Here is a 23,945-nt window from a genome sequence, read left to right on the forward strand (position 1 = left end):
CAGGGTTACACACCTCCCGAGACTGACTAGAAAGAAGAATTGTAAAGCCCCGCACACACAGTCGGGGCCTGCAGAGTGACAGCAGAAGCTAAACTGATTGATGAGGAAAGAATCCCACTAATTCAGAGGGAGCGAAACCTCCTTCCCAGATGAGCCTGACGTCAGTAACCGAAAATGCCCACTCACCTGCTACTTGCAAAAATACCTCTGGCTAAAGCAAGGGCGCCCAGCCCCCCACCCAGAGGCCAGAGCCCTGGCTTCGTTCCTGGTGCGTCCAGCCAGGCTGTCTGCCTACGGAAAATTAACTTGAGTGAGTCGGTTAACTTGGTGTTTTTACATCCCGTTGAACACAGTTGACTTACCTGACAGGACTGCTGAGGACTGATTCGTACATGATGGAAGGACGTCTTGCCGCTCCCAGGTGCTGTCTGTCCACCCGCCGAAGGGGAACTTTGAAACGTGTGGACGGTGAAGCCCAGCTGCAAATCTCTCCACCACCTGATAATCAGAATCCTTCAATGCACTGGTTATAACGTGGGCTCGGTAACGAGTGATACTTAGTGACTAATGGGCAGTCCCTGAAAAACCTCCGGGCAGGTGGGTGTTTAACCGCAGGACTGGCCGGTGTGCCTCTCGGGAGCCCAGAGAGGGTCAGGCTAAGGGGGCTGCTTGGCCCGGGGCCGGCTCCTCTGAGGAACCCACATCGCAGCTCTGGCTGCCTCCACCTCCCGCCTCGGCCCCCAAACACCGGGCTTGAGTCCCGATGCCAGGTGCCCCAGGCCTCTCCTGGAGCCAGGTGAGCGGGCTTTGCGGAACTTTTTGGGGAAAAGGCAGCAAACGTGGGACAACGTCGCAAAGGTAAAGAAGATGGAGCAGAAGCGATTTGAGGAGCGTGGCCTCTGACCCGGGTGGTGTCAGCGTTCCAGGTCTCTGCAAGTAGGGCGGCCCTGGCCCCAGGCGCAGCGATGGCTCCGGCCTGTCATTAAGTCATGCGACTCATGATGTGATACACGTCCTTGTGTCTCTGGGACGGGCTGTGCCCGTGGGGGGAGAGGGGAGGCAGAGGGAAAGGTGAGAGGGTGATATGAGGGGGACCCATGGGCGTGGTCGGGGGCGGGGTCTGATGGGGGCAGGGGCGTGTAAGAAGTCTGCTGAGCCAGAAGAAGCAGGACAAGTCAACCTCTGGGGCACAAACGCAGCTGCCACGGCCACGGGCTCACGAGACAGATGTGGGTGCTGTGGAACATGAGCCACGGAGGCAGGGGCGAGGCGGCTCCTCCCAGGGCAGCAGCCAGGCTGGCCATCCTGTGAGGATGGCCCCTGTGGGCTGTGGGCACCAAGTTCAGTGTGAAAGGCCTGGAAGAGCGTGGCCCAGTGGCCCTGGGGGCAAAGGCTGGTTTATTTCAAGGAGTGGGTTTGCAGCAAAGGGACTGGATAGATGGTAGAAAAAGGTGGGTCTTAGAGTTGATGGCACAACCCCAAGGCGGTGGCCAGATGGAGGCACAGATGCTGGTGGGCCCGCTAACACAGCGGGAAGGACTGCACTTCCTTCCCAGGGAAGGGTGTGGCACCTGCCAGGGACGGGTGGCCTGTGGGTGACCCCCTACCTGGGGAAGAGGTGAGTGACATCGTGGAGCCGTGAATGTGCATTTTCAGAAGCCACGAGGCCAGGTGCTCAGGGAGGACAAGCCTGCGATCCCCTGCTGCCGGGGGCAGGGGACTGGGAGTTCCTCCAACATAGATAGTCTCAGAGTAAGTGAGTGTGTGTGTGTGTGTGTGTGTGCACGCACCTGTGTGCAGGTGCGCATGTGGGCAAGGGTGTTTCGGGGCCATGATGGGCTGGGGAGAAGGGCCAGAGACAGCCTGAGTGGAGGTGAGGACACAACATCACTTCTTAGGAAACAGGTTCCAGGCATCAGTGACCCACATTTGGCTCCTGCTAAGGTACCCTTGGCAGGTGCTGCGTTTCTAACAAAGTAAAACAAGACATGCCCTGCCGGGTAAGAGAGAGAGCCACACGGGCTGGCGGCCTAAACATCCGAGATTTATTTCTGACACTGGGGAGGCTGGAAGGCAGAGATCCTGTTCTGAAGGGCTCTGCTTCTGGGAGAGCGCCTCTCCCTGGCTTGTGGGTGGCCACCTTCTTGCTCTGGGGTCACAGGCCCTCTTTTTTGTCTTCGGTTCTGGGTGGGAGGTTGTGGGGGGACAGGAAGTGCTCTGGGTCTTTCCTTAAAAGGAGGCTGATGCTGCTGGAAAAGGGCCCCACCCTTATGAGCTCACTGAACCTGAATGTATCTCCTCAGAGCCTCTCTCCTCACATGTGGCCACAATGAAGCTGGGCCTCAACCTAAGAATTCTGGAGGACATATTCGGTCCAAGGCGACAGCTGGTTTCAAGTGAAGTGGGTTCCGGCTGGCAGGCTAAGCGGTCGCTTAGGCAGGGTCCGGACCCGACGGGTCAGCACGCGGAGGTGACGCCTTCCCTGGCAGGCTCCGCAGCGCACAGAGCCTGCGCCCCCTCGGCCCCGGCCGGCGGTGCGTGTCGCCGCACGCACATCTCCTGCGAGAGCAAGCGCGGGCAGGGCTGGTCCTCCGCGGACCCTGCGCATCCCGGCGCTGCGGGAGGGCGGTCCGAGCGCGAGATGCGCCTGGAGAGCCTCGTGAACCGTCCTGGACGCGTGGTCCCTGCTACCTGCATCGAGTGGGTGGACAGAACCTAGAGCCAGTAGTTGGCGGCTACTTGTCCCCTTTCGGGGCAGCGTCGGCACATCTCCCGTCCCCAGCAGCCATTTCATTTCCGCCGACTTCCAGGCGCGGAGGGCAGGCACAGACCCCAGCGTGCCTGCTGCCCTGAGCCCTCCGGTCCGGCGGCCCGGCGCGGGTCACACAGGGCCACGCGATCCCACCGCAACCCCTGCGGGAAAGCAAGGGGGTCCAGCCCCAGCAGAGCGCGGCCCCTTTAAGACGCGACCGAGGCGCCGGGCCTTGCCGTCAAAGGGCTGCGGGAAGAGTCAGTGCGCAGCCGCGGCACGGGGCGAGGCGGGGCGGGCGCTGACTGATGGGAACGTGGCCCAGAGGCCGGGGTCGACGCAAGAGCATCCCCCGCAGGCCCCGCCCCTCAGGCCTGGCCCCGCTTCCGCCCTCCACGCCCCTCCCCACCGTCCCCGCCCCTCGAGGCCCCACCCCTCCCCTGCCCCGCCCAGCCCGCCCCGCCTTCTGCAGGCCCCGCCTCCGCTCGGCCTCGCCCCGCCCCGCTCGCCCCGCCCCCGGCCCGGGCGGGCCTCGCCTCAGCGATCGGCGGCGGCGGCGGCGGCGGCGGCAGCGCTGCGGGAGCTCCGGCGGCCGCGATCCTAATGGCTGCGCGCGGGCCGCGGTGAGCGCCGGCGGAGAGCGACGGGCGTGGGGCCGCGGAGAGCGAGAGCGAGCGCGGCCGGACCCCGGCCAGGCCCGGCCTGACCGGCCGAACCCGCGATGCGCCCCGGGGCCGCCCCCTGGCGCAGCTGACGCCGCGGCCCGCGGAGACCCCGGCTGGCCGGCCCCGAGGAGCGGCCGCCCCGGCCCAGGCCGCGATGGCGGGGAAAGCGGCCGCCCCGGGCACCGCGGTGCTGCTGGTCACGGCCAACGTGGGCTCGCTCTTCGACGACGTAAGTGCGCTGCCGGACCCCGGACCCCGGATCCCGGACCCCGGACCCTGAGCCCCGGGGACTCCGGACCTGAAGAGTCCTGGGACCCGGGGCCTGGGCCTGAGCCCTGGGACCCTGGGACCCAGACACCTAGTCCTTTGCCCTGGGACCCCGGACCCACCCCTGACCCCCGGCCCTGAGCCCCTGCCTTCAAACTCCGTAGGTTGAACACAGAGCCCAGCCCCTGAACCCGGGTCCCTAAAATCCAATTCTAATCTCTGTCCAAGGTCCCCAAATCCTGACCCCAGACCCCCGGTCCCAGGGCCCCTTACCCTGAACCTGGCCCCAACCCTGGTAGGGAATCCTGACCCAGAACCTGGGCCCTGGACACAACCCCCAGCCCTTGTCTCCCCGATCCCAGCCGCTGATTCTGGCCTCTGACTCCGGCCCCTCCAGGGCCCCGGCTCTTGCCCCGGCCCTGCCTGCCGACTGTGGCTGCTGGGAGGTGTGGGCGCCCTCATTTCACCTTGTAACTTAGTATTTCTCTAGTTCTGGAACAAGGGGCTTCTGTTGAAAGCCCTGCGGACTTTGTTTCTTGTTTATTAAAGAGAAAGATGCAGAAGCTTTCCAAGGCCAGAAAAAGGATGCTGACGGTCCAAGGCCTCTGCTCTCTGGAGCCTCCCGCCCCGGCGGCCGGGGCCCTGGGGAAGAGAGTCCACCGGGGCCCGGTGCTCCCCGGGTTCCCCAGGCAGGCCGAGCCTGACCTAGTTCGGCATTGCAGCCACGGTGCCTCCCCGCTGTTGGTACTCACACTGCCAACCCAAATAAAGCACAATGCGGCTCCAAGTGGTGTGCTTGTTTCAGAAAAAAGGATGATGGCCCAGATGGGCCTGAGGCAGCCTGGCACTGCCCCCCCCCAGGTGAGCAGTGGGGGCGGCCACCTAGACCACCGTGCAAGCTGACTTTCCTGCCTCTGCTGAGCCTTCCTCTGCTGGCAGTGAGCAGGGTGAGGTGTTTCTGTAGCCTGAGTTCGTGCTCGGGTGAGGTGTGATTTTATCAATCAAGGGTAGGAGCTCTTTTTGTGTTTCCCTTGTTTTAACTTCCAGGAGCCATGTCTTCGACGTCCCTGCGGAAGGCGAACGGCTTGCCCTCTGACTCTGTCATGGGCAGGACAACTTTACCTAGTTTTGTGTTTGATCATTTTCTACAGAAGTGCCCCGTATGGGTGTGTGTCTGTATTTAGCATTCTATTCTCGGCTTTCCAGTAACATCCACTATAACAGGGTTTTATTCAGATGATTCAGATCCGTTAGCTGTGGCTTCAAAGCCTCAGAAATGTCAGGAAAATTAAGCACGGTGGGGCATTTTAGTCTCAAAGGGAAAAGAATTTTGCTGTGCAAACGTTCTTTGCAATAGTCTTTGATTGCCCGTTCTGGCATTTTTGTTGTGTTTCCACTGTATACACACACTTCTCTCTGTTGACATGAAAATGGGCGACTTTGTTTACCAACGTGTTCCCTCTGAATTTTCATTTTTCTTAACGTCTACATGGAGTTTTGCATCATGTTTGTGCTGGGAGGGAGCATTTGTTTTGGTAAGCGGTGCACAGGTTCGTCCTGCAAGGTGTCTTTTGACGAAAGGATCCGTTGACATGTATCTGTCCTGTCCCACAGGTTTCTTAATGTGTCTGAAGCCGTCCTTCTTCGGTGGTGTGGAGAAGCAGGGGTGGGCATTTAACCAGTCCGCTTGGCAGTCTGGCCGGTGGAAGCAGCGAAGCCTTGAGGGAAGGCCATTTTAACTCCTCGGTTTATAGTAGGATTCAGAAGATCTGCTTGGTGACTCGGTCTTTGTGGTCCTGTGTCCCTGCTGACCGACCGACTGACACTCTGTTCAGATGCTGGCAGACCCGGGGAGGGACTCGTCCTGCCCAGTTTCATCGTCTGGAAACCAGGCTCCTCGTGTGACCCTGGCGTCTTCCTGGATGGTGCAGGCCGAGGAGGAGGAGGAGGAGGAGGAAGGGTCTGGGGTAGAGACAGATGGCCTTCGGGAAGGGCACAGGTGACGGGTGACGCTGCCGAGGGGCTGCTTCTGCGGTTGCGTGGTCTCTTCCCGTGCTGCCTCCACCCCATCAGAGGGGATCCCACTAGGGCTCTGGATGTGGGCTTTGCCCGTGGCGTGGCCCTAACGTGCTGCGACCCACAGAGCGCCTTGTGTGGCAGGCTGCTCTTTTCTCCTCTGTCGGGTCCCCGCTGTGGGCCCCTCAGGTTGCTCCTCGCTCGGGAGTGCCACCCAGAGGGTTGGTAAATGGCCGCCATTCACTGGGTCTCCAACTTCCACCCATTACATCCCTAGAATCTATAGGGAGCCCCAGAGGGTGCTTGATCACGTAGGTCAGAAGTGCTGACATTTACCTGATCTATGGGACGGACTGAGGAAAGCGGAAACCGAGAAAGCTGCAGCTCTCCGAGGGTCCATGGCACACCCCCCCCATTGCGCCACCGCTCACGCAGGAGCCAGCAGGGCTGGAAGGGTCCTGTTGCTATGGACGCGGCTGCCCTCGGCGAGGCCCCGACCTCCGAGGACCTCTCTTAGCTGGGCTGTCCCCAACCTCCGTGGCTGTGCTGCCTGTGCCTTTCCCGGGTGGCTCTGGAGAGCCCGTGGCTATTCCCTAGTCCCCAGGCTCCTGCTGTCACCACCCATTCGCTGGCAAGGGGTGGCTGGGTGCATACCTAAATGTTTTGCTTGGGATGGCTGGCTTTTTGACAAGTGAGGTTTCTAGCTTTTGGTTCTTTAGGAGGTTTTTTTTTGTTTGTGTTTTTTTTTTTTTTTTTTTTTTGCTAGAAGTGAACAGAGAAGGTGAATTCTTGCAGGCTGTGGTTTCAGAGCTCCGTCCCACCCTTACATGGTAAGGCTGTTGTTTGGGAAAGAGATTTAGCGAGCGGCAGGATTCCGAGGGCACAGCTCGCTCTTGGGTGTCTGCCTGCAGGGCTCTGTCCTGCTGCTGCTCCGGTGCTAACCGCAGTGTTGAGCTGGCTCGTCTTTTTGCTTGGCCACCTCCTGAGCAGCCCTCCGCCTGCCCTGGCCTGGGCTGCACATCTGGCGGCCACGAGCCCCTCCCCGGCCGGCGTGCTGTCCCCCTCCCTCCAGCCCTTTGCTCTGTTCCCATCCCACCCTCAAAGCTCCCTCCGGCTGTTGTGGGCGTGCTCGCCCCAACTGCAGTGCCGCTCGAGGGGCGTCCCGTCCGGTCTGCTGTCCCCCCTCCAGCACAGGGCGCCCGGGTCCGCGGGGACCCCGCGTGGGGCCTGCGTCGGGTGCGGCGGGCCTCTCGCTGGCTCTCATTTGCGTGGATACCTCTTTTTCAAGCAGTGCCGTCTGGTGATGGCTTTGCCCAGGCGGCCTTCACCCGCGTGGGCCTCCCCCACGGAAAGTGGCCGGTCTCCTGGTTTTTGGTGCCCTCGCAGAGCCGTGCAGATGCTGCCGCCATCAACTTTAGTACCTGAAGAAGAAACGTCATGTGCCTCAGCAGCTCCCCGCCCACAACTGCGATTCCTGCGTCTCCCCCCAAACTCCCAGCCCCTGGAAATCACTGGGCTGGGTCCCGTCTCTGCGTTTGGAGTCTGGATGTTTCCTGTAAATGGAGTCACGCGTGTGGCCTTTGGCGTCTGGTACCGTGGTGTCAGGGCTCAGCATTGGGTTGGCGCTGCACTCCCCTTGGTGCTGAGTTCAAGTCCACGGTCGGCTGTTCCCGGCTTTGTTTGTCTATCACAGGTGGTGGCTGTTTGGGCAGCCCGCACCTCTGGGCTGCTGTGGACCTTGGCTTACAAGTTTCTGGGGGGGTGTGTTCACTTCTGGACACATTCCTCGGGACTGACTCCTGGGTCTTTGGTGACGTGTGCACAACCTCTGGAGGAACCACCAGCCCTCTCCCGGGTTGGCCCCGTTCCGCGTTCCCACCAGCAGGGCACGAGGGTTCTGATTTGTCCACATCCTCCAGCGCCTTGTTATCTGTCTTTTCTCAAAGATGTGCGTTTGGTTCTCAGGGCCCCCACCTCCTGATTGCCACACTGGCCTCCTGGGGTGGGGTCTTTAACCAGCGTCTCCATGCCGATGCCTGAGGGCAGGGAGGAGACCCAGATCAGAGCCCAACCTGCTCCAGGGACCGGGTCCCTATGCTGCTGTCACCTGGGACGTTCTAGTGCGTAGGCCAGTGAGGGAAGCAGGGCCCAGTTCTCATCAAAGACTCAGCGCTTCTGAATTTTGGAGGCGGTGGTGTCTCTACAGTCCTCGCAGCTCCTGAAGCCCCCAGGCAGCTCCCGGGGCTCCTCTTCGCAGGTCCCTTGGGACACTGCAGCCCAGCCCAGGGCATGCCGGCGGGACGGCCTGAGGGAGGCGTCGCTGCCTTCTTGTGGCACTGCCGCCTCTGTCCTTTCTCTGTGGGAACTGGGACTGTTTATCCGCGTTTGGGACTTTATAGACGGAGACCTGCCTGGCCCCCGGCGGTGGGATCAGAGCACTCAGTGGGCCTGGCGCTGCTTCCTCCGCGTCAGGAAGCCACGCCTACACCCTGCACACCTCCTGGCAGCCTTGACAAGCTCCTGTCACGTCTGCCTTTGATGCGGTTGGGATTTGAAGTCAACATGCAGTTATCAGTCAGCAGGCCGTTCTTGCCGCCTGCCCTCGTCCCGGGTCCCGGCCGGCCATGCTGTCTGTCCCGGGTCAGCCGCCCAGGGCCTGCTTTCACCTGCCGCGTTTCCTGCTTTCATTGGCTCTGCAGGTGCTCAGGGAGCCTTTAGGTGCTGGTCTGGGAGGCACTTCTTAGACTTCAAGTCTCAGGGATTTTGTGAAGTGAGCCCTGCCGGGCAGCCTGTGTCCACTGCCTCCCAGCCGGCGTCACCCCGGGAGGGCCCGCTCTGCACACCGTCAGCTCGAGGAGCGCGTGCCCCTCGGGGGTGGAGGGGAAGCGGGGCGGGGAGGGGGCCGTACTCCCGCCTGGGCGGCTCTGGCGGCGTCTCTTTCTGGGGAAGGAGGCCTGTGCTGGGGGTGAGGCTGGGATGTGTTGTGTCCAGTCTGGAGTTACAGGACTCAGACCAGGCCTGCCTCCAGCAGGTGGCCTTGTCCTGGGAGCACCCTGTTTGCCCCGAAGGGAGAGATGAGGGAGCAGGGGTGGCTGCCTGGGGGAGGGGCCAGCTCGCTCCTTAAATGTCGACCCCTTCCTGGTCTGCCCTGGCCGGCGGGCGGCAGTGTCTCCTGCTGGGCAGTGGGCTTGGTCCAGGGATGGGGTCCAGTAGGTGGGGGCAGTGCAGGGTGGGCGCCTCATCAGAAAGGCAGCGGGAGGTCCGAGTGGCGTCTCGGTCACCTGTGTGTGGTCGCTTCTCGGGCTGCAGCTGCCCTCCTGGGTTTGTGAGCAGTGAGGGAGGGTGATGGGGTCCCCGAGGAGAGTGTGGCGAGCTCCCCGCTGGACACACCTCCTGCTCCCTTGACTGGGGCCCTGGGGCCTCCGCTCTGAGCCTGCGACATCGCCCCACACGAGCCCTTGCGCAGGCCGGGTGCCGCCTGTGCCCTCCCCGCCTGGCTCTGAGCGTGGGGGAGCGCCCCCCGCTCACGCACATCCCGACCCAGTACTGCCTGCTGGGAAAGCCGTCGGGTCCCGCCCTGAACCATGACTGGGAGTGAGGCAGCACGAGGGCCACTGGCTGCCTCGAGGTGGTGAGAGGGCTCACCCTGCGGTGTGACCCAGGGATGGTTGTGCGACTCCAGAGGTAGAGGGGCTGGGGTTGCCTGTGGGCCCCCACCCCTTGTCGCCTGGGGGCGGCTGGGCGCACAGGGCCTCGGTTAGGGAGCATCTCAGACTCGCCGTGATCCCCAGCCCTGTCTTTAGTCACGGTCCCACGTCTGCTTGGCCTCTGGTGGTGACATTGATATTCTACAACTGAAAACCTGGGTTTCCAGGGTTTGTTTGGGGAGATGCACGTGGCCCGGGGCCCCTGGATCTGCTGCCTGGGTGGAGGGGGAGCAGAGGGCTCATGTCTCTGGGGGCGTGGCGTGCTGTGCGCATGTGACCTGAGGTGACGCAGGAGCTGGCTCTGCCCACCTGGCTGTCAGGAGTGGAGGACCTGGTCAGGGAGTGACTGGCCACACCCCATGCTGGTCTTGGCGCTCGCACAGAAGGAGGCTCCTGGGCGACGTGCCCTGACCGTCAGGGAAGCTGGTGCCGCCAGGTGCAGGGAGCTTTGGTTTTCCCCTGAGTGAGTAAGAAGAGCCAGCCCCGACTCTGGGGGCAGGGCCCGGGGTCATCGGGGGTCAGTGCAACCTCGGGCCCTTGTCTTCTCAGCCTCCTGCTCTGCCCAGGACCCTCCAGACTTGGTGGGGACGCGCAGCCTGCTGGCTGCACTCCCTCCGTCTGAGCAGAACGCCCTGGCGTGAGGGTGGCTCTCCCAAGCTCCGGCCCCAGCCAAGCCTCTGTCCCTCTCTGTCTGCATCCTGGCCCTTGTCACTTCACAGCCTCCGCTCCTTCCTGGCTCACCTGGACTTCGAGCATGGGAGCGGGTGCCTGGGGCTGCGTCCTGGAGGTTGGGGGCCTGCTCCCCCCAACCCCTGGCAGGGTCCAGCTATGGCCCTGGTTCCAGACAGCCCTCCGACAGCCCAGTGTTTCTGCCCTGCCTCTCAGGGCCTCTGAATGACAAGTGGCTGTTCTAGGAACCAAAGGAGAGTTGAAAGTGAAGACACAGCCCCAGATCTCGGGGGAGGGAGCCCATCTTTGGTGCTTGTACAGGGCTGCAGTCCAGGCTCCTTGGGGAGGCTTGGTGCTGCGGAAAAGCATCATGCTGCCTTCGGCTCTGCCTTCCATCCCCTGTCACAGGCTTGGGATTCAGCTCCTTTGGCCCGTGGGTGCATCAGGGTAGGGGCGTGGTGACACGGGCGCAGTGGTCCAGCAGGTCAAGGAGGGACGGATGCCCTGGCAGATGTGAAGCATGGGTGCTGACCTGCATCCCCAGCACCTGACTCGCAGGGGCCTGTCCTCGCCTTCCCGGTGTGGCCCCCTCAGGAGGCAGACTCTCCTCACTGTGCGAGCTGTGCTGGGCTGCTTGGCCGGTCCAGCCTGTGGCCTGTGTTCCTGCCCTCACCCTCCGCCCCGCCCCCCTCCCCCACACCTGCAGTTCACCCCCCCATGGGACCTGCTGCTGTGCTGTCTTTCTGCCCAGGGGGAGGCAGGCAGGACCTTGCGCTCCCTCCTGGGGCAGCTCACTGTCCCCAGCTCTGTGCAGTGTCTCCACTCCCGTTTCTTTTCTTGTGCTTTTTAGGGCTGCACCCGCAGCATGTGGAGGTTCCCAGGCTAGGGGTTGAATCAGGGCTACAGCTGCCAGCCTACACCACAGCCACGGGATCCAAGCAGCGTCTGCGACCTACACCGCAGCTCACAGCAACGCCAGTTACTGAACCCACTGAACAAGGCCAGGGATCGAACCCGCATTCTCATGGATACCAGGCAGGTTTATTTCTGCTGCGCCGCGCCAGGAACGCCCCCACCCCCATTCCAGTCGGTGACAAGCTCTGGGCTTTGGCGTGTTCTTGGCATGCGGGTGTGCCGGTCTCCGATCGGATCGGCCGCACTGGGGGTGGGACTCGGGGCTCTGTCCTGAGGATGTGCGGGCAGAACGGACGCGGCTGAGGAACCGGGACTGCCGTGCGCCTTCTGGGTTGGACCCTGACCGTGTTCAGGTCACAGCATGGACAGGGCTGAGTTGGGGCAGGTGTGTGCCCTGCGGGCCTGGCACCTGGTGGACGCCTGGGGACAGGCGTCAGTGGTCGGTGGAAAGGTCTGCAGGCGCCTGGGCTCCGGCTTGTTTCTCGGTCACTCGTGACCGTGGTGGAGGGTGACTTGCATACACCTGGAGTCACCGTGTAAGGGTGCGGGGCAGTGGTCATGGAAAGATTTGCCCTTTGTGCGGCCACCACTGCTCTCCAGTTTGTTTGTTTAGTCATAGTTTTATTTTTGGTCACACCCGTAGCATGTGGAAGTTTGGGGGCCAAGGATCAAACCCTCGGCACAGTGGTGACCTGAGCCACAGCAGTGACAACGCAGGATCCCTAACCCACTGAGCCACAGGGAGTGCCACAGGGAAGCGCTGCGCGGGCCTTTGCGGAGCTCAGCCCTGGCCCCGGTCCGCCTGCCCTCTCTGGGCCGCCCTCACCACGGCTCCCACCTCCAGGAAGGTCGCTTCTGCTGAGCGCTCTTCCCGCGGTGGGTGGGCGCACCTGTCGAGGGTCCTGGGGCCGCCTTGAAGGGCGGTGCGCAGCCTCCGGTGGGCGTGGCCTCCGGTGGGCGTGGCCTCTGGTGGGCGTGGTCTCTGGTGGGCGTGGGCTCGCGTCTCTTGGCGAGTAGCTGTTGCGCTGTCAGTGCCCCTTTCCTCTTCCCGGGCCCTTTGCTCCCCAGCCGGGCTCCACCGCACATCCCTCGGCCGCATGGGGTCCAGGCCCTCCTCCCGGCACAGGGGCTGCCCTCCCTCTGGTGGAGGGCGTTCAGCGGGAGCTCCTCCTGGTTGGCTTGGGTTGTCCGTCTTTTGGATGGCAGGCATCTCACCAAGACAGACAGTCTGCCACATCGGTGACAGTTTCTGGCAATCCATTGACTGTGTGGACTGGGGTGACCTCTTGGGGTGTTCGTCCTTCTCCCTCCCTGGGGCAGGGGCAGAGGGTACTGGGATCCTCAGGACGGGCCCGCTTTGCAGGGACAGGGGGGCTGCTCCGGCCATTCTTGGCTCCAGCCCTGGCCTGGTGTGGTTGGTGGGAGGTGCGTCTCTACAGGGTAGGCACGCTGGCCACGTCCCAACCCCACGTGTGCCACCTGGTCTGCCGGTGCTGTTTGTCTGTGTGGGAGAGCGGTGGGGGGAGGCCCCCCAGGAGGGAATTGGTTGTCTGCCTCCCCCACACCCTGGGCGTGGAGGACACCACACCTGGTTCCGGGCAGGGTCCTCTCGGGGGAATGCTGCCCTCCCGGCCCCTGGGGAGGGATGGCCCGTCTGGGGTGCTGTCCTCCGTCCCCTGGCCTTTCTCTCGGGGGTCTGGCTGATGACCCCGGGCAGGTCTGGGGACGTCATTCCAGGGCAGCGGAGACCCTCTCTGGCAGGTGTGTCACCTTCCTGGCAGGCCCGTGGCTGCCCTGGTCTGGCTCGAGGCCCAGAGAGGACAGTGCCCCCGCGGGACGGCGAGGGCAGGTGTCAGATGTCAGTGTTTCCAGCCACTTCATGTTAGAGCAAGGGGAGGCTCTGCTCTGGGCTTGCTTCTCCTTTAGGGAAAGCATTTTACCTCTTGTGACATGGAGGTGACAGGGCTCCAGGCTCTGGGAGGCCTGCCCCAGCCTGGCCTGGCTTCCTGCCGTCTGGCCAGACCTGATGGTCGTTTCTTCCCAGGGGGCCTTCAGGGAGCCCTTTGGGCGTGTGCTCTCCCTGCCTGGGCCTGGCTGTCCTGGGTGGGGGCCGTGTGCTCAGGCCCACCTGAAAGGGGCAGCACTGGGGTCCGTTTGGGCCTGTGGCCTTGTCACCTTCACAGACCCCAGCTCCGAGCACCCTGCCTGCCTACGTGGGCTTTGGGCCGCAGTCCGTGGCTACCCCGCCGTCCTCGTAAGGTGCTGACTGAGTGATGGGAGGGGCGCTCTGGCCAGGTGGCTGAGTCTGTGTGAGACAGACCTGGGTCGAATGGTCAGGCCTCCCCTTGCAGGGCCTGGGAGCCCCTGCCCTGGGGGGGGCGGCTGCGGAGAGAGGAGGGGGTTGCCTGGTGCCCTCGGAGCCCTCGGCTCCTCTGGGCCCAGAGCTTCACTGGGGCTCTGGGACACTGGCCTTGTCCTGCTCCGCAGGTGCTCACCAGCGCCTCAGGCAGAGCGTGCTGCTTGCTGTGCTGTAACTCGGGGTGATTTGGGGTTTACTTTCGGTTGGATTCTTTCTGTTGAGAATGACATCTGTCTAAGTAACAAACAAATTTGTGGAGACATATGTTTTGCTTTTATTTTCTCCTTCATCACTGTTACGGTTTTTTTAGATCTGTTGCAACTTCCTGTTTTTGCTGTAACACGGTTGCTACCCTCGCAGCCACGTCCAGGCAGCACATACGGGGCACGCTCTCAGGGTGGGAGGTGGCAGGTGGGGTCGCGGTCGTTAACGCTGCTGGCAGAATGTGGTCAGTGGCAGGAGCTGACCTACGGGGGGGGCAAAAGTAGTGCCCAGTGGTCGATCTGGGGGCTGTCTCACCAGGGCCAGGGGGCGTCTCATCTCAGCGGCTGAACCGATGCCCCCAGGACTCTGACCTCACATACATGGCCCGGGGACCCTTGGTACTGTTAGGGGGCATTGGGGCGGGAGGTCTGGGCTGCACACGGGCCAGCCTGGCGGCCCCCATTCCCAGCCCCCAGGTCGCGGGAGGTCCTGCTGCCTGCCTGGGCTCAGCTCTGGGCTTAGCGTTCGCTGAGCCTGCAGGTTTCTGCGTGACGCTGGGACCGAGAGGGCTTATCTTAAGGACTGGTGGTAGCTCAGCCCCAGCGGCCTTTGAGCAAACACCTCTTCAGAGCTGGGCCCCCTTCCAGGGGCTGGAACCCCAGCAGGCAGCAGCCCCAGGCCCTCCCCACGCCGGCACCCCCTCCAGCATAGCCACCAGGCCCGTCTCTATGGGGCGTTCTCAGAAGTGGCTGAGCGCGGCGGCCGAGCGCTGGGAGCGGCTTCCCCCCGGGCGCCCCCGCGATGATCCACGGCCCCGTGTTTCCTGCGCCTTCCCTGTCGGTCCCGGGGCAAGGCGGCAGGGTCTACAGGCAGCGGCCTGGAGCCTGCGGCTCGGGGGGTGGGCAGGCTGGAGCAGCCTCGAGGGGCATATGGAGAATAACGTGGGCCAGCAGGTGAGGTCCCCGGGCAGGTGAGCAGGGCGCGTTGGGAATCTGAGGAGTATTTCGAGAGGGGCGTGCGAGGGGTTTCAGGAGGGCCCCAGGAGCCAGCGGCCAGAGCTACGGTCCCCCTGCCTGTCACCCAAGGCGCCCGCCTGGGATCAGGGCTTTTCTCTGAGGCGGGGTTCCTGCTGTCCTTGTCTTCAGAGCGGAGGTGGCCTTGCCCTGGGGCAGCCTGTCTCCTGAAGCCTGTGCCCTGGTCCTGGAGCTGCCCCTGCTGCTGAGCGTGAGCCGGCGGTGAACGGGGATTGAGGTGGTGACTCAGGGTAGCTCAGGACGCCCAGAGGTGCCCCGGGCGCAGAGACCAGAGGGCCTCCTGGGGAAGCGGCAGGGGCCGGGCCTGGAGGCTGTGGGGCATGGGAGCTGCCCAGAGAACGAAGGAAGGGGTGGCCGTTGGGGCCACCATAGGGCCGGCAGCGGGGAGCTGGGTCTGCCTGGGGAGCCACGTGGCTGGCGTGGGTGGTGAGTGGTGTGGCTGGCGTGGCCCGGCCTGGCTGGCGTGGGCGGGGAGCTGCAGAAGCCGGGCCCTGCAGTCTGGGGCGTGTGCATTTGACTGTGCTTGAGCCCCCGTTCCCGGAGTGCTTCGGGGGCTGCACCTGGCGGCCCCGCTTCTGCAGCTGGTGGGAAGACGCGCCAGATGTGGGGTCTGCTGCCTTGACCGCCCTCTGCCCCAGGGCGCAGGCCTGGAGCACGGGCAGTCAGCCCCCTCCTCCGGGCACACTGGGGCCCTGGGGCTGCCTGTGGCCTGTCTGTATTTAACTGCTGATAGTGAGTCAGGCCGGAAGGGGAAGAAGGGGGACTTGGGTGGCCTGGCCGGGAAGGTGCTGAGCTCTGAGCGCTCAGGGAAACGCAGCGGAGATGACTGGCGCCCTCGGACGTGTGCCACCAAGTGGTGGGCGTGGCCTTTGAGGATGGGGTCCTTCTGGAATGGCTCCTGAGGGACCACGGGCGGAAAACCGAACACCCAAACTTGTGCTTTCCATTGCTGTTTTCCGATATAATAAAATCCTGTGCAGAGAGAAAGTTGAAAACTTATTCCGGTGTCTAGGAGAGCATTGATGCCTGTGAACCGTTTCTTGCTTTTTAGGGCCGCACCCTCGGCGTGTGAAAGTTCCCAGGCTGGGGGTTGAATCGGAGCTGTAGCCTCTGGCGCACAGCACAGCCGCAGCAACGCAGGATCCGAGCCACGTCTGCGACCTACAGCACAGCTCGCGACAACACCGGATGCTTAACACACTGAGCGGGGCAGGGATCGAACCCACGTCCTGGTGGATGCTTACTGCTCAGCCACGACGAGAACTCCTGAGAAGGCTGACCGTTCAGTTTTCTATGATGAAGAAACTCGTGTAGAGTGACCCGTGAGGGCGTGTGGCACTGTCCCCTCCGTATATTTGACACGGCTTTGCGAGCGCCTTAAACGCTGCCGACAGACCAGTCACAGAGGGTTTCAGCGTCTTGTGGCTCTTGCTGCGTTATGAATGTGGACTGCAGACAAAGAACAAAGTTCTAACATTTTGTAAGGGAACGAACACCCCCTTACTACTGGGTGGAGCTGCCTTGGCGTCTCTGGGAGCCCTTGGTGTCCACTGGGGTTGCGGAAACTGGGCCCGTGTGCTGGGTCTGCTTCTTCCAGAACAGGGAGCCACGGCCCAGCCCAGACCTGTTGGACTGGCTCCCCCCACCAGTGTCCCCCGCCTGGGCTGTCTGCCCTGCACGCCCACCCTGGGGCCACCACGGGTCCCCTCCTTCTTGCCCTGTCCTGGTCCCTGATTAGGAGCTGACGAGGTGCCAAGGAACCCAGGTGGGTGGGGTCAGGTAGCGCCCGCTGTTTCCGAGGCAAGCTTGCTCAGCTGGCTGGGGCGGGGGCTTGTGCTCCAGCTTTGGTGCCCGGGGTCAGGTGGCTGACACAGCCGCTCCTCCCACATCTTCTCTTGGGACCCATCCGTGGACGGCAGCACACGTGCTGTGAGAGTGTCCTGCTTGCAGTGGATTAGTCATTCGGTTTGAAGCCTGTACTGGCTGTGCTTATTGTTGTTATTATTATTATTTAAAAGTTGAGGCAAAGTTCAGGTACTGTAAGGTTCACTCCTGTTGTGTGCACACTTCAGTGGTTTTTTTAAAAAAAATTTTATTCGAGTGCAGTTGACTTATTACAGTGTTGTATTAGTTTGATGCACCAAGTGAATCTGTTATGTTTTTCCTTTTTCCCAGTGTTTTATTATATTTGCAGGGTTGTGCAGCCATCACCAGGGTCTAACCCCAGAACATGCCTGTCACCCCTAAAAGAAACCCAGTAGCGGTCCCCCTCTTCCTCCCCCTCAAGACCAGGCAACCACTGATCTTCTCAGCATCGGTGGCTTGGTCTATTCCGGGCGTTTCAGAGAACGGGGATCAGGCAGCATGTGCCATTTGTTCCCGACTCCACTCCTCGGCGTGTGTTCGAGGCCCACCCCTGCTGTACGTGTATCAGCACGTCCCGCCTTCCTGTGACCACGTTCGACTTCCTTGTACACAGACCGTAGTTTGTTGCGCATGCGCTGATGGACGTCTGGCTTTTATGAACAGTGCTGCTGTGGACAGCTGGTACATGCTTTTGTGTGAATGTTTTTAGTTCCCTTGGGCAGGTACCTAGGCGTGGGGTTGCTGGGTCATATGATAGCTCCATGTATAACTTTTGGAGGAACTGCCAGACTGTTTTCCAAAGTGTATGCACCACTTTTTTTGTTTTTGTTTTTGTTTTTGTTTTTGTTTTGCTTTTTAGGGCTGCACCTGCAGCATATGGAGGTTCCCGGGCTGGGGGTCAAACTGGAGCTGCAGCTGCTGGCCTACCCCGCAGCCACAGCAACAGGGGACCTGAGCCGTATCTACAAACTATGCTGCAACTTGTGGCAGTGCCAGATCCTTAACCCACTGAGTGAGGCCAGGGATCGAACCCACGTCCTCATGGATGCTAGCTGAGCCACAATGGGAACTCCCTGTACAATTTTTAATTCCCACCAGCAAAGCACATGGGTTCCAGTTTCTCCACAACCAAAAACAACACTTACTATTCCACTTTTTTGAGTCTAGTGGTCCTAGCAGGTGCAGCGTGGCTCTGATTTGCACTTCCCTGATGACTGATGACCTTGAGTGTTTTCCATGTGCTTTTCGGGTATTCGGGTATCTGCTTTGGGAAAATGTTTATTTACATCTTTTGCCCATTTAAAAAATATTAAAATTATCAAATTTTTCTTTATGTGTTCTGGATACTAGATTCTCATCCGATATGTGATGTGCAAATATTTTCTCCCAGTCTTTGTGCCGTCTCTGCCCAGCCTTCATAGTGTCCTTTGAAGCACACAGATTTGACATTTCGATGAAATCTAGCTTATCTGTGTTTCTTCTTTGGTGGCCGGTGCTTCAGAGGACACATCTAAGAAACCACTGCCAATCCCTCTGCACTGTTGGGGGCATGTAAATTGGTGCAGCCACTATGGAGAACAGTATGAAGGGTCCTTAAAAAACTAGAGTTAGGTCCTGTAATCCCACTCCTGAGTACTTACCTGGAAAAGATAAAAACTCTAATTCAAAAAGATACATGCATCTCAGTGTTCAAAGCAGCACTATTCACAACAGCCAAGACATGGGAGCAACCGAAATGTCCATCAACAGATGAATGGATAAAAAACAAGTGGTACATGTATACAATGGAGTACTACTCAGCCATAAAAAAGAATAAAATAATGCCATTTGCAGCAACATGGATAGACCTAGAGACTCTCATACCAAGTGAAGTAAGTCAGAGAAAGACAAATACTATATGATATCATATGATATAAATGTGGAATCTAAAATGTGATATGAAGGAATTTATTTACAAAACAAATAGACTCATAGACTGGGAAGTCAAACTTATAGTTCCAAAAGGGCAGCGGGGGAGGGATAGATTAGGAGCTTGAGATGAAAGGTTGCCCACTGTCTCCGTAAGAGATAAGCAACGAGGTTCTGCTGTTTGGCACAGAGAACTGCATTCAGTGTCTCGTAATAATTTATAGTGGAAAAGACTATGAAAAAGAATATACGCACTTTTTTCTTTTTGTCTTTTTGCCATTTCTTGGGCCGCTCCCGCGGCGTATGGAGGTTCCCAGGCTAGGGGTCTTATCAGAGCTGTAGCCGCCGGGCTATGCCAGAGCCACAGAAATTTGGGATCCGAGCTGCATCTGCAAACTACACCACACCTCACAGCAACGCCGGATCCTTAACCCACTGAGCAAGGGCAGGGATCGAACCCACAACCTCATGGTTCCCAGTCGGATTCGTTAACCACTGTGCCACGACGGGAACTCCATGAAAAAGAATATATGCACTTTTGAGTTCCCATCACAGCTCAGTGGAAATGAGCCCCTAGCATCCATGAGGATGTGGGTTCAATCCCTGGCCTCGTTAAGCAGGTTAAGGATCCGGCACTGCTGTGAGCTGTGGTGGAGGTTGCAGATTTGACTCGGACCCAGTGCTGCTGTGGCTGTGGTGTAGGTCGGCAGCTGTAACTCCAGTTCAACCCCTGTCTGGGAACTCCCATGTGCTGTGCGTGCAGCGCCCCCCCCCAACCCCCGCCAAGAATATACACACTTTGCTGTACCTGTGAACTGCAACACTGGAAATCAGCTGTATGTCAATAAAAAATACGCATGGGAAGAAAAGAGACAGCAAAAGGAAAAAAAGCAACTGCTACTTAGCCAGGACCACAAAGGCGTAACCCCTAAGTCTTTTCTTCCAAGCCTTATAGCTTGGCTCTTCAGTTTAGGCCTCCATCCATCTCGAGTTGTTTTACACGTGGCGTGGAGCAGTGAGCTCCCGCACCCTCTCACCTGTGCCCTTTTGGTTGTGTCGGCGCCGATGGCTGGACAGACCGTTCTTCTGCACTGATGGCCTGGTTGGGGGTGAATTGACCACAGATGTGTAGGTTTTTCCTGGACTCTCGGTTCGGCCTCCTTCGCCTGGTCGTCTGTCCTTGCGCCAGGACTGCGGTCTTGGTGACTGTAGTTGCTAGCACGTTTTGAAATGGGCAAGTGGGAGTGCCCCACCTTTGCGGTTAATCTCAAGCCCGTTCTGGCTGGTCCGCCGGCGTCTTCTCCATTTCCGCCTGAATTCCCAGGTCAGCTGCCGCTTTCTACAAAAGAGGCAGCTGGAATTCGGAGGGGGTCGCGCCGGTCTGTAGGGAGCTTGGGAGCAGGGCTGCCTCGACGTTAGGTCTCGCTGCCCGCGGTCATGGGTGTCTTTCCCTTTACGGAGGGCGCTCTGCTGTCTCTCAGCGACGCTCAGGGTTTTAGCACCCGTCTGGCGGGTCTTTTGTTCGGCTTATTCGTCATCTTTGCACTTGTTAGAGGTCCGTTTGGGTTTCCTCTTTCTTCGGGGTTTGCTTTGGGACTTTGTGTCTTTCTGGGACTGTGTCACTGTGTCTCGGGTACCAGCTCGTTGGAAGGGCCTTGTTCTTGGGATTCCCTTGTGATTCTTTTTCTTTCTGCAAGGTTGGTAGTAGGCTCTGTTTCAGTCCTGATTTGAGCAGTTTGAGTCTTCTGTGTTTTGTCTGTTTGGCTAAAGATGTGTCTATGCCGCGGATCTTCTCGCGGGGTCTTCTCTTGGCTTCATGGCCTTCCCTCTGCAGTCGTGTGTACTCCGTGTTGGCTGCGTTGAGACCTCAGCCACAGAAGCCTGCATGGGAGGTGGTGTTGCTGCTGGCGCTCCTGGCGAGGGTCGCATTTGCTCCTTCTGTCTTCTCGCGCCTCGTGTTTGGCCGACGCTGAGCCGTCCTCCACCTGTTCCTGAGCAGAGCTGCGTTTCTGTGCCAGACGCTTGTGGCTGCCCTCCTCCCGAGCCTCGTGGGGTGGCCACCGGTGGGCACGTGGCTCTGACCTTGGCTCCTCCTCCTGCACAGCAGGCTTCAGGGCAGTTTCCCTCCATGGCTCTCACTGCTGTTTTGGTGACTTTGCTTGTTGCTTGAATGAATGCAAAGCAGGCACGAGTCCACGTCCAGCCAGATGCCCCCTGGGCACCGAGCCAACAGCTTGAGACCCTGAGGGATGTCCGGATGTCACACGCTCCCCTCCTCTCTGACCTCCCGCGCTGTCGTTGGAAGGAGCAGCAGGTGCGGAAGTGGCCTGGGGAAGACTGCCCCTCCTGGCTGCTTTGCAGGTGCCTTGTCGGCCCGCAGCAGCCACGGGCCTGGATGCGTGCGCCCGGCGCGAGCTCAGTTTACCCATCTGATTCCAGAGGATGGCCCTGTGGTTGGCCCTGGTGCTCAGGGAATGTGGACGCTTCCCCATTTCCGCGCGGTTTGCTTAAAGCCCATCAGGACCAGAGGAGGCCTGAAGCCCTTGTCCGGGCCCGCCCCGAGGGAAACGGCTTCTAGCAACAAAGCAGGTCTTGCAAGTGCTTTTCTTAACCAGGGTGAGCGAGGGATTGACTTGAGTCTGTGAAAAACAGAGCGTTTCGTGGAAAGCGCTGACCTCAGTGTCCCCACGTTTCCTTTCCCAGCAAGGCTGTTGGTGGCGCCCCACTGCCGCTCCGCAGATTCGGAGTCGCCGGGAGCCCTGGAGGTTAAGGTCATGGCACCCAGCATGGAGCCCCTTTGGGGGTGACGCAGCTACCCGCTGGCCCTGGGGCTTGGCCGGAGTGGGGGGCGGGGCGCAGGGGGCTTTTGCTTTGGTGACCGCAGCCCTGACCCGTCCCGGGGGCAGCGGGGTCACCGCCTTGGCGGCTGCGCAGAAGAGGCAAGTCTCGGCTCACGTGTGAGCCTGGCATCCCCATCCAGCACCAGACGTCCTCAGGGGCCACGGGGGCTTTTCGTCCCCGCAGAGAGGGAGCTCCGTCCTGGGCACGCGGGCCAGCGCTGTGCCCTCCTCGGAGCCAGGCTCCTTTCCAGCCACGTCCCACCTGCTTCGGCGCAGGGCTCGCGGTGCAGGACCCTGAGCTCTGCTTGCTAGTCTGAGCAGAAAAGTCCAAAAACCTGGGGGCTCCCAGGTAGGGCCCGGGTCAGGCTCAGGAACCCGGGAAGGGTGCCCCTCCTGTCGCGGCGCTGGCCTTGGCCGCGTGGCGGAGCCCAGGGAGCCGCGGCCGCGGGAGCTCGGCCGCGTGGGTCCTGCCGCCGTGAGGGGCGTTGTCACCGTCTGGCGTGTGGGTCTTTGACGCACCCGGTCTAAGTTCTGGTGACTGCGAACGACAGTAATGCTTTTGCCTAAAATATTCTTTTCCATCAGCTCGACATTAGCCGCCTGAAAACAGATGTTTTAGGAGTTCGAGTGTGAGCGCTCACTTCCGGGCCTCCTGGGTGACAGCACCGTGCAGCCAGAGCCCGTGGCCCTGGGGGCGGTGTCAGGGCTGCGCCCCTGGCATCTTCGGGCCTGCAGCCCCCAAGCCCAGAGCTGTCCGCCGGTCTCCTCTGCCACCTGAGTTATTTGAAATCGGTTTGTGATGGAAGAACAGTGTGTTTGTTTGTGTGTTGCTAGAGATTTTTTAAAATGGCATTTGCTGGACTTTTTATAGCTCTGAGGTGCAGGCCATGTGAGTGTGTGTGTGTGTGTGTGTCTGTGTGTAAATAGGTGTTTTTAACGTAAATGCCTTTCCATTTCTGGCCCTCTAGCCTGCATTGGTTTCTTAAAAATACACGAGTGGTGAGCAGTGTGGCTTCTGAGTTCCACTTTAGGGTGTGAAGGACGCAGAGCAAAATGTTTATTTATTTATTTCGGCAGCACCCACGGCAAATGGAGGTTCCCGGGCCAGGAATTGAGTCTGAGCTGCAGCTGCGGCAATCCTGGATCCTGAACCCACTGCACCAGGCCAGGGATCGAACCTTCGCCTCAGCAGCGACCCAAGCTGACATAGAGACAAGGCCGGAGCTTTAGCTCGCTGCACCGCAGTGGGAACTCCAAGCAAAATGTCGACGTTAAGGAGAGGTGTTGGCTCTGGTGGGGCTGAGAAGGCCTGGGAGTGTCCGTCCTACACCATGGGTCTCTCCTTCCGGAGTCCGAATCTGGGGTGGGGGGTGAGGAGCAGAGGCCCCGGCCTTGCAGGCTTTGTTCTGGGTTCAGAGGTGGCGTGGGGACCCTCGCCATGAATCTTGAGTGTGTCTGAGCAGCTGTGACCCTGCCTCTGGTCGTGTGACATGGGCGGGGGGGTCCCTGGCTGTTGGGCCAGCGCTTGTGGTGCCCCCGGCGCCCCTCCCTGCACTCGTGCAGCCGAGAGTTGGACTGAAGGTCCTGGCGTTATTTGCAGTAGAATGTGTACGTCGAGTGTCTTTTAGAGGCTGAAAACCCATGGTGAGAAGGCAGCGGCGGCGAGGGGCGGGTGCCTGCAGTCGTCTCTGGAGGGCCCTGCGTGGAGCTCCTGGTGGGGGTGGCACTCCGTGGGCCCGCGCATCCCGATCTCTGAGGTGCCACACTCAGGGTTTATGCATGCGGCGCATGTGCCGAGTGCCCGACCAGCGCCTGCCCTGTGCTGCCTGCAGGGCAGTGCCGGTGGCTGTGCTGCACCCTGAGAGGCCACTTGGCCAAACCTCACGGAGCCAGGACAGGTGGCTCCACGTGGCCCCTCTGCTGTGCTGGAGCCTTGAGGACACCACACGCTCTCCCTGTGGCATCGCCTTTGGTTTCTGTGCTGTGCGGGGAGCTTAACGTGTCCCTACATCCTTATAGAGTGTGTTTTAATTGGTATTTATTCGAGGACTTATTTTCATTTCAAATCTGCAAAACTCAGTGGACCAGACTTTTCCCTAAGGCGCCTTTCCTCTCTTCGGGGTCACCCGCAGCCTGTGGAGACACACATGCCCGTGAGGATGGCACGCGAGGCATTTGGGGTTCAGCCTCCCTCCCAGCACAGCCTCACAGGTGTCCCTGGACTTGCCATGTGCTGGGAGAGGCCAGGCAGGAGCCTCTCGTCAGGCCTGGGCCTTCCCTTCCCATCGGCGGCAGCACGTCTCCAGGCGTTTGGGCCCGGCTCACGGACGCGACTTCCGCGGGCTCTCAGGACAGAAGCGCCCTTGCCTCTGTTCTCAGGGTGTGACTGTCCCCTGGCCACCTGTGTCGCTCGCCTTGGTCCTCCAAGGATGCCCATCAAAGTCAAAGCAGTTGTAAGACATGAGCGTGTTCAGATACAGTCACGTAATTTTGACAAAATTAACGAAAGGGATGGTTTCCTCGCAAAGTGTAGGTGACCCCGCTGGCCCCGGAGGAGAGCGCAGAGCGGAGCGGCCAGTTCCTGGAGGAAGGATCAGTTGGCTTGTCAAGCCACGGCCCAGGGAGGCCAGGGCAGCATCTCCAAGCTCGCTCCCCCCTGCGCCTCCGCCTGACCTGTGCCAGGGCACGAGCGGCCGCAGGGCTGCAGAGGCAGCGCCGTAGTGAGCGGGCCCCAGAGAGGGTCGGG

General features: G+C 60.6%; 1 protein-coding gene across 3 annotated transcripts in view; it reads left to right on the top strand.

Annotated features, from left to right (window-relative positions):
- Positions 3,290 to 23,945, top strand: part of INPP5A (inositol polyphosphate-5-phosphatase A) — a 159,215-nt gene continuing 138,559 nt past the window's right edge. The window contains exon 1 of one of the 3 annotated variants that reach the window (XM_005671580.3): positions 3,290 to 3,643. In XM_005671580.3, the coding sequence (XP_005671637.1) occupies positions 3,569 to 3,643 (75 nt within the window). In that variant the 5' untranslated portion in view covers positions 3,290 to 3,568. Of the gene's footprint in view, positions 3,644 to 4,482; positions 4,543 to 23,945 lie in introns of those variants that run through there. The other 2 variants (XM_003133237.6, XM_021073890.1) reach the window with 2 other exon arrangements.

The sequence above is a fragment of the Sus scrofa genome, chromosome 14 (assembly GCF_000003025.6).
Source record: "Sus scrofa isolate TJ Tabasco breed Duroc chromosome 14, Sscrofa11.1, whole genome shotgun sequence".
Taxonomy (NCBI): Eukaryota; Metazoa; Chordata; class Mammalia; order Artiodactyla; family Suidae; genus Sus; species Sus scrofa.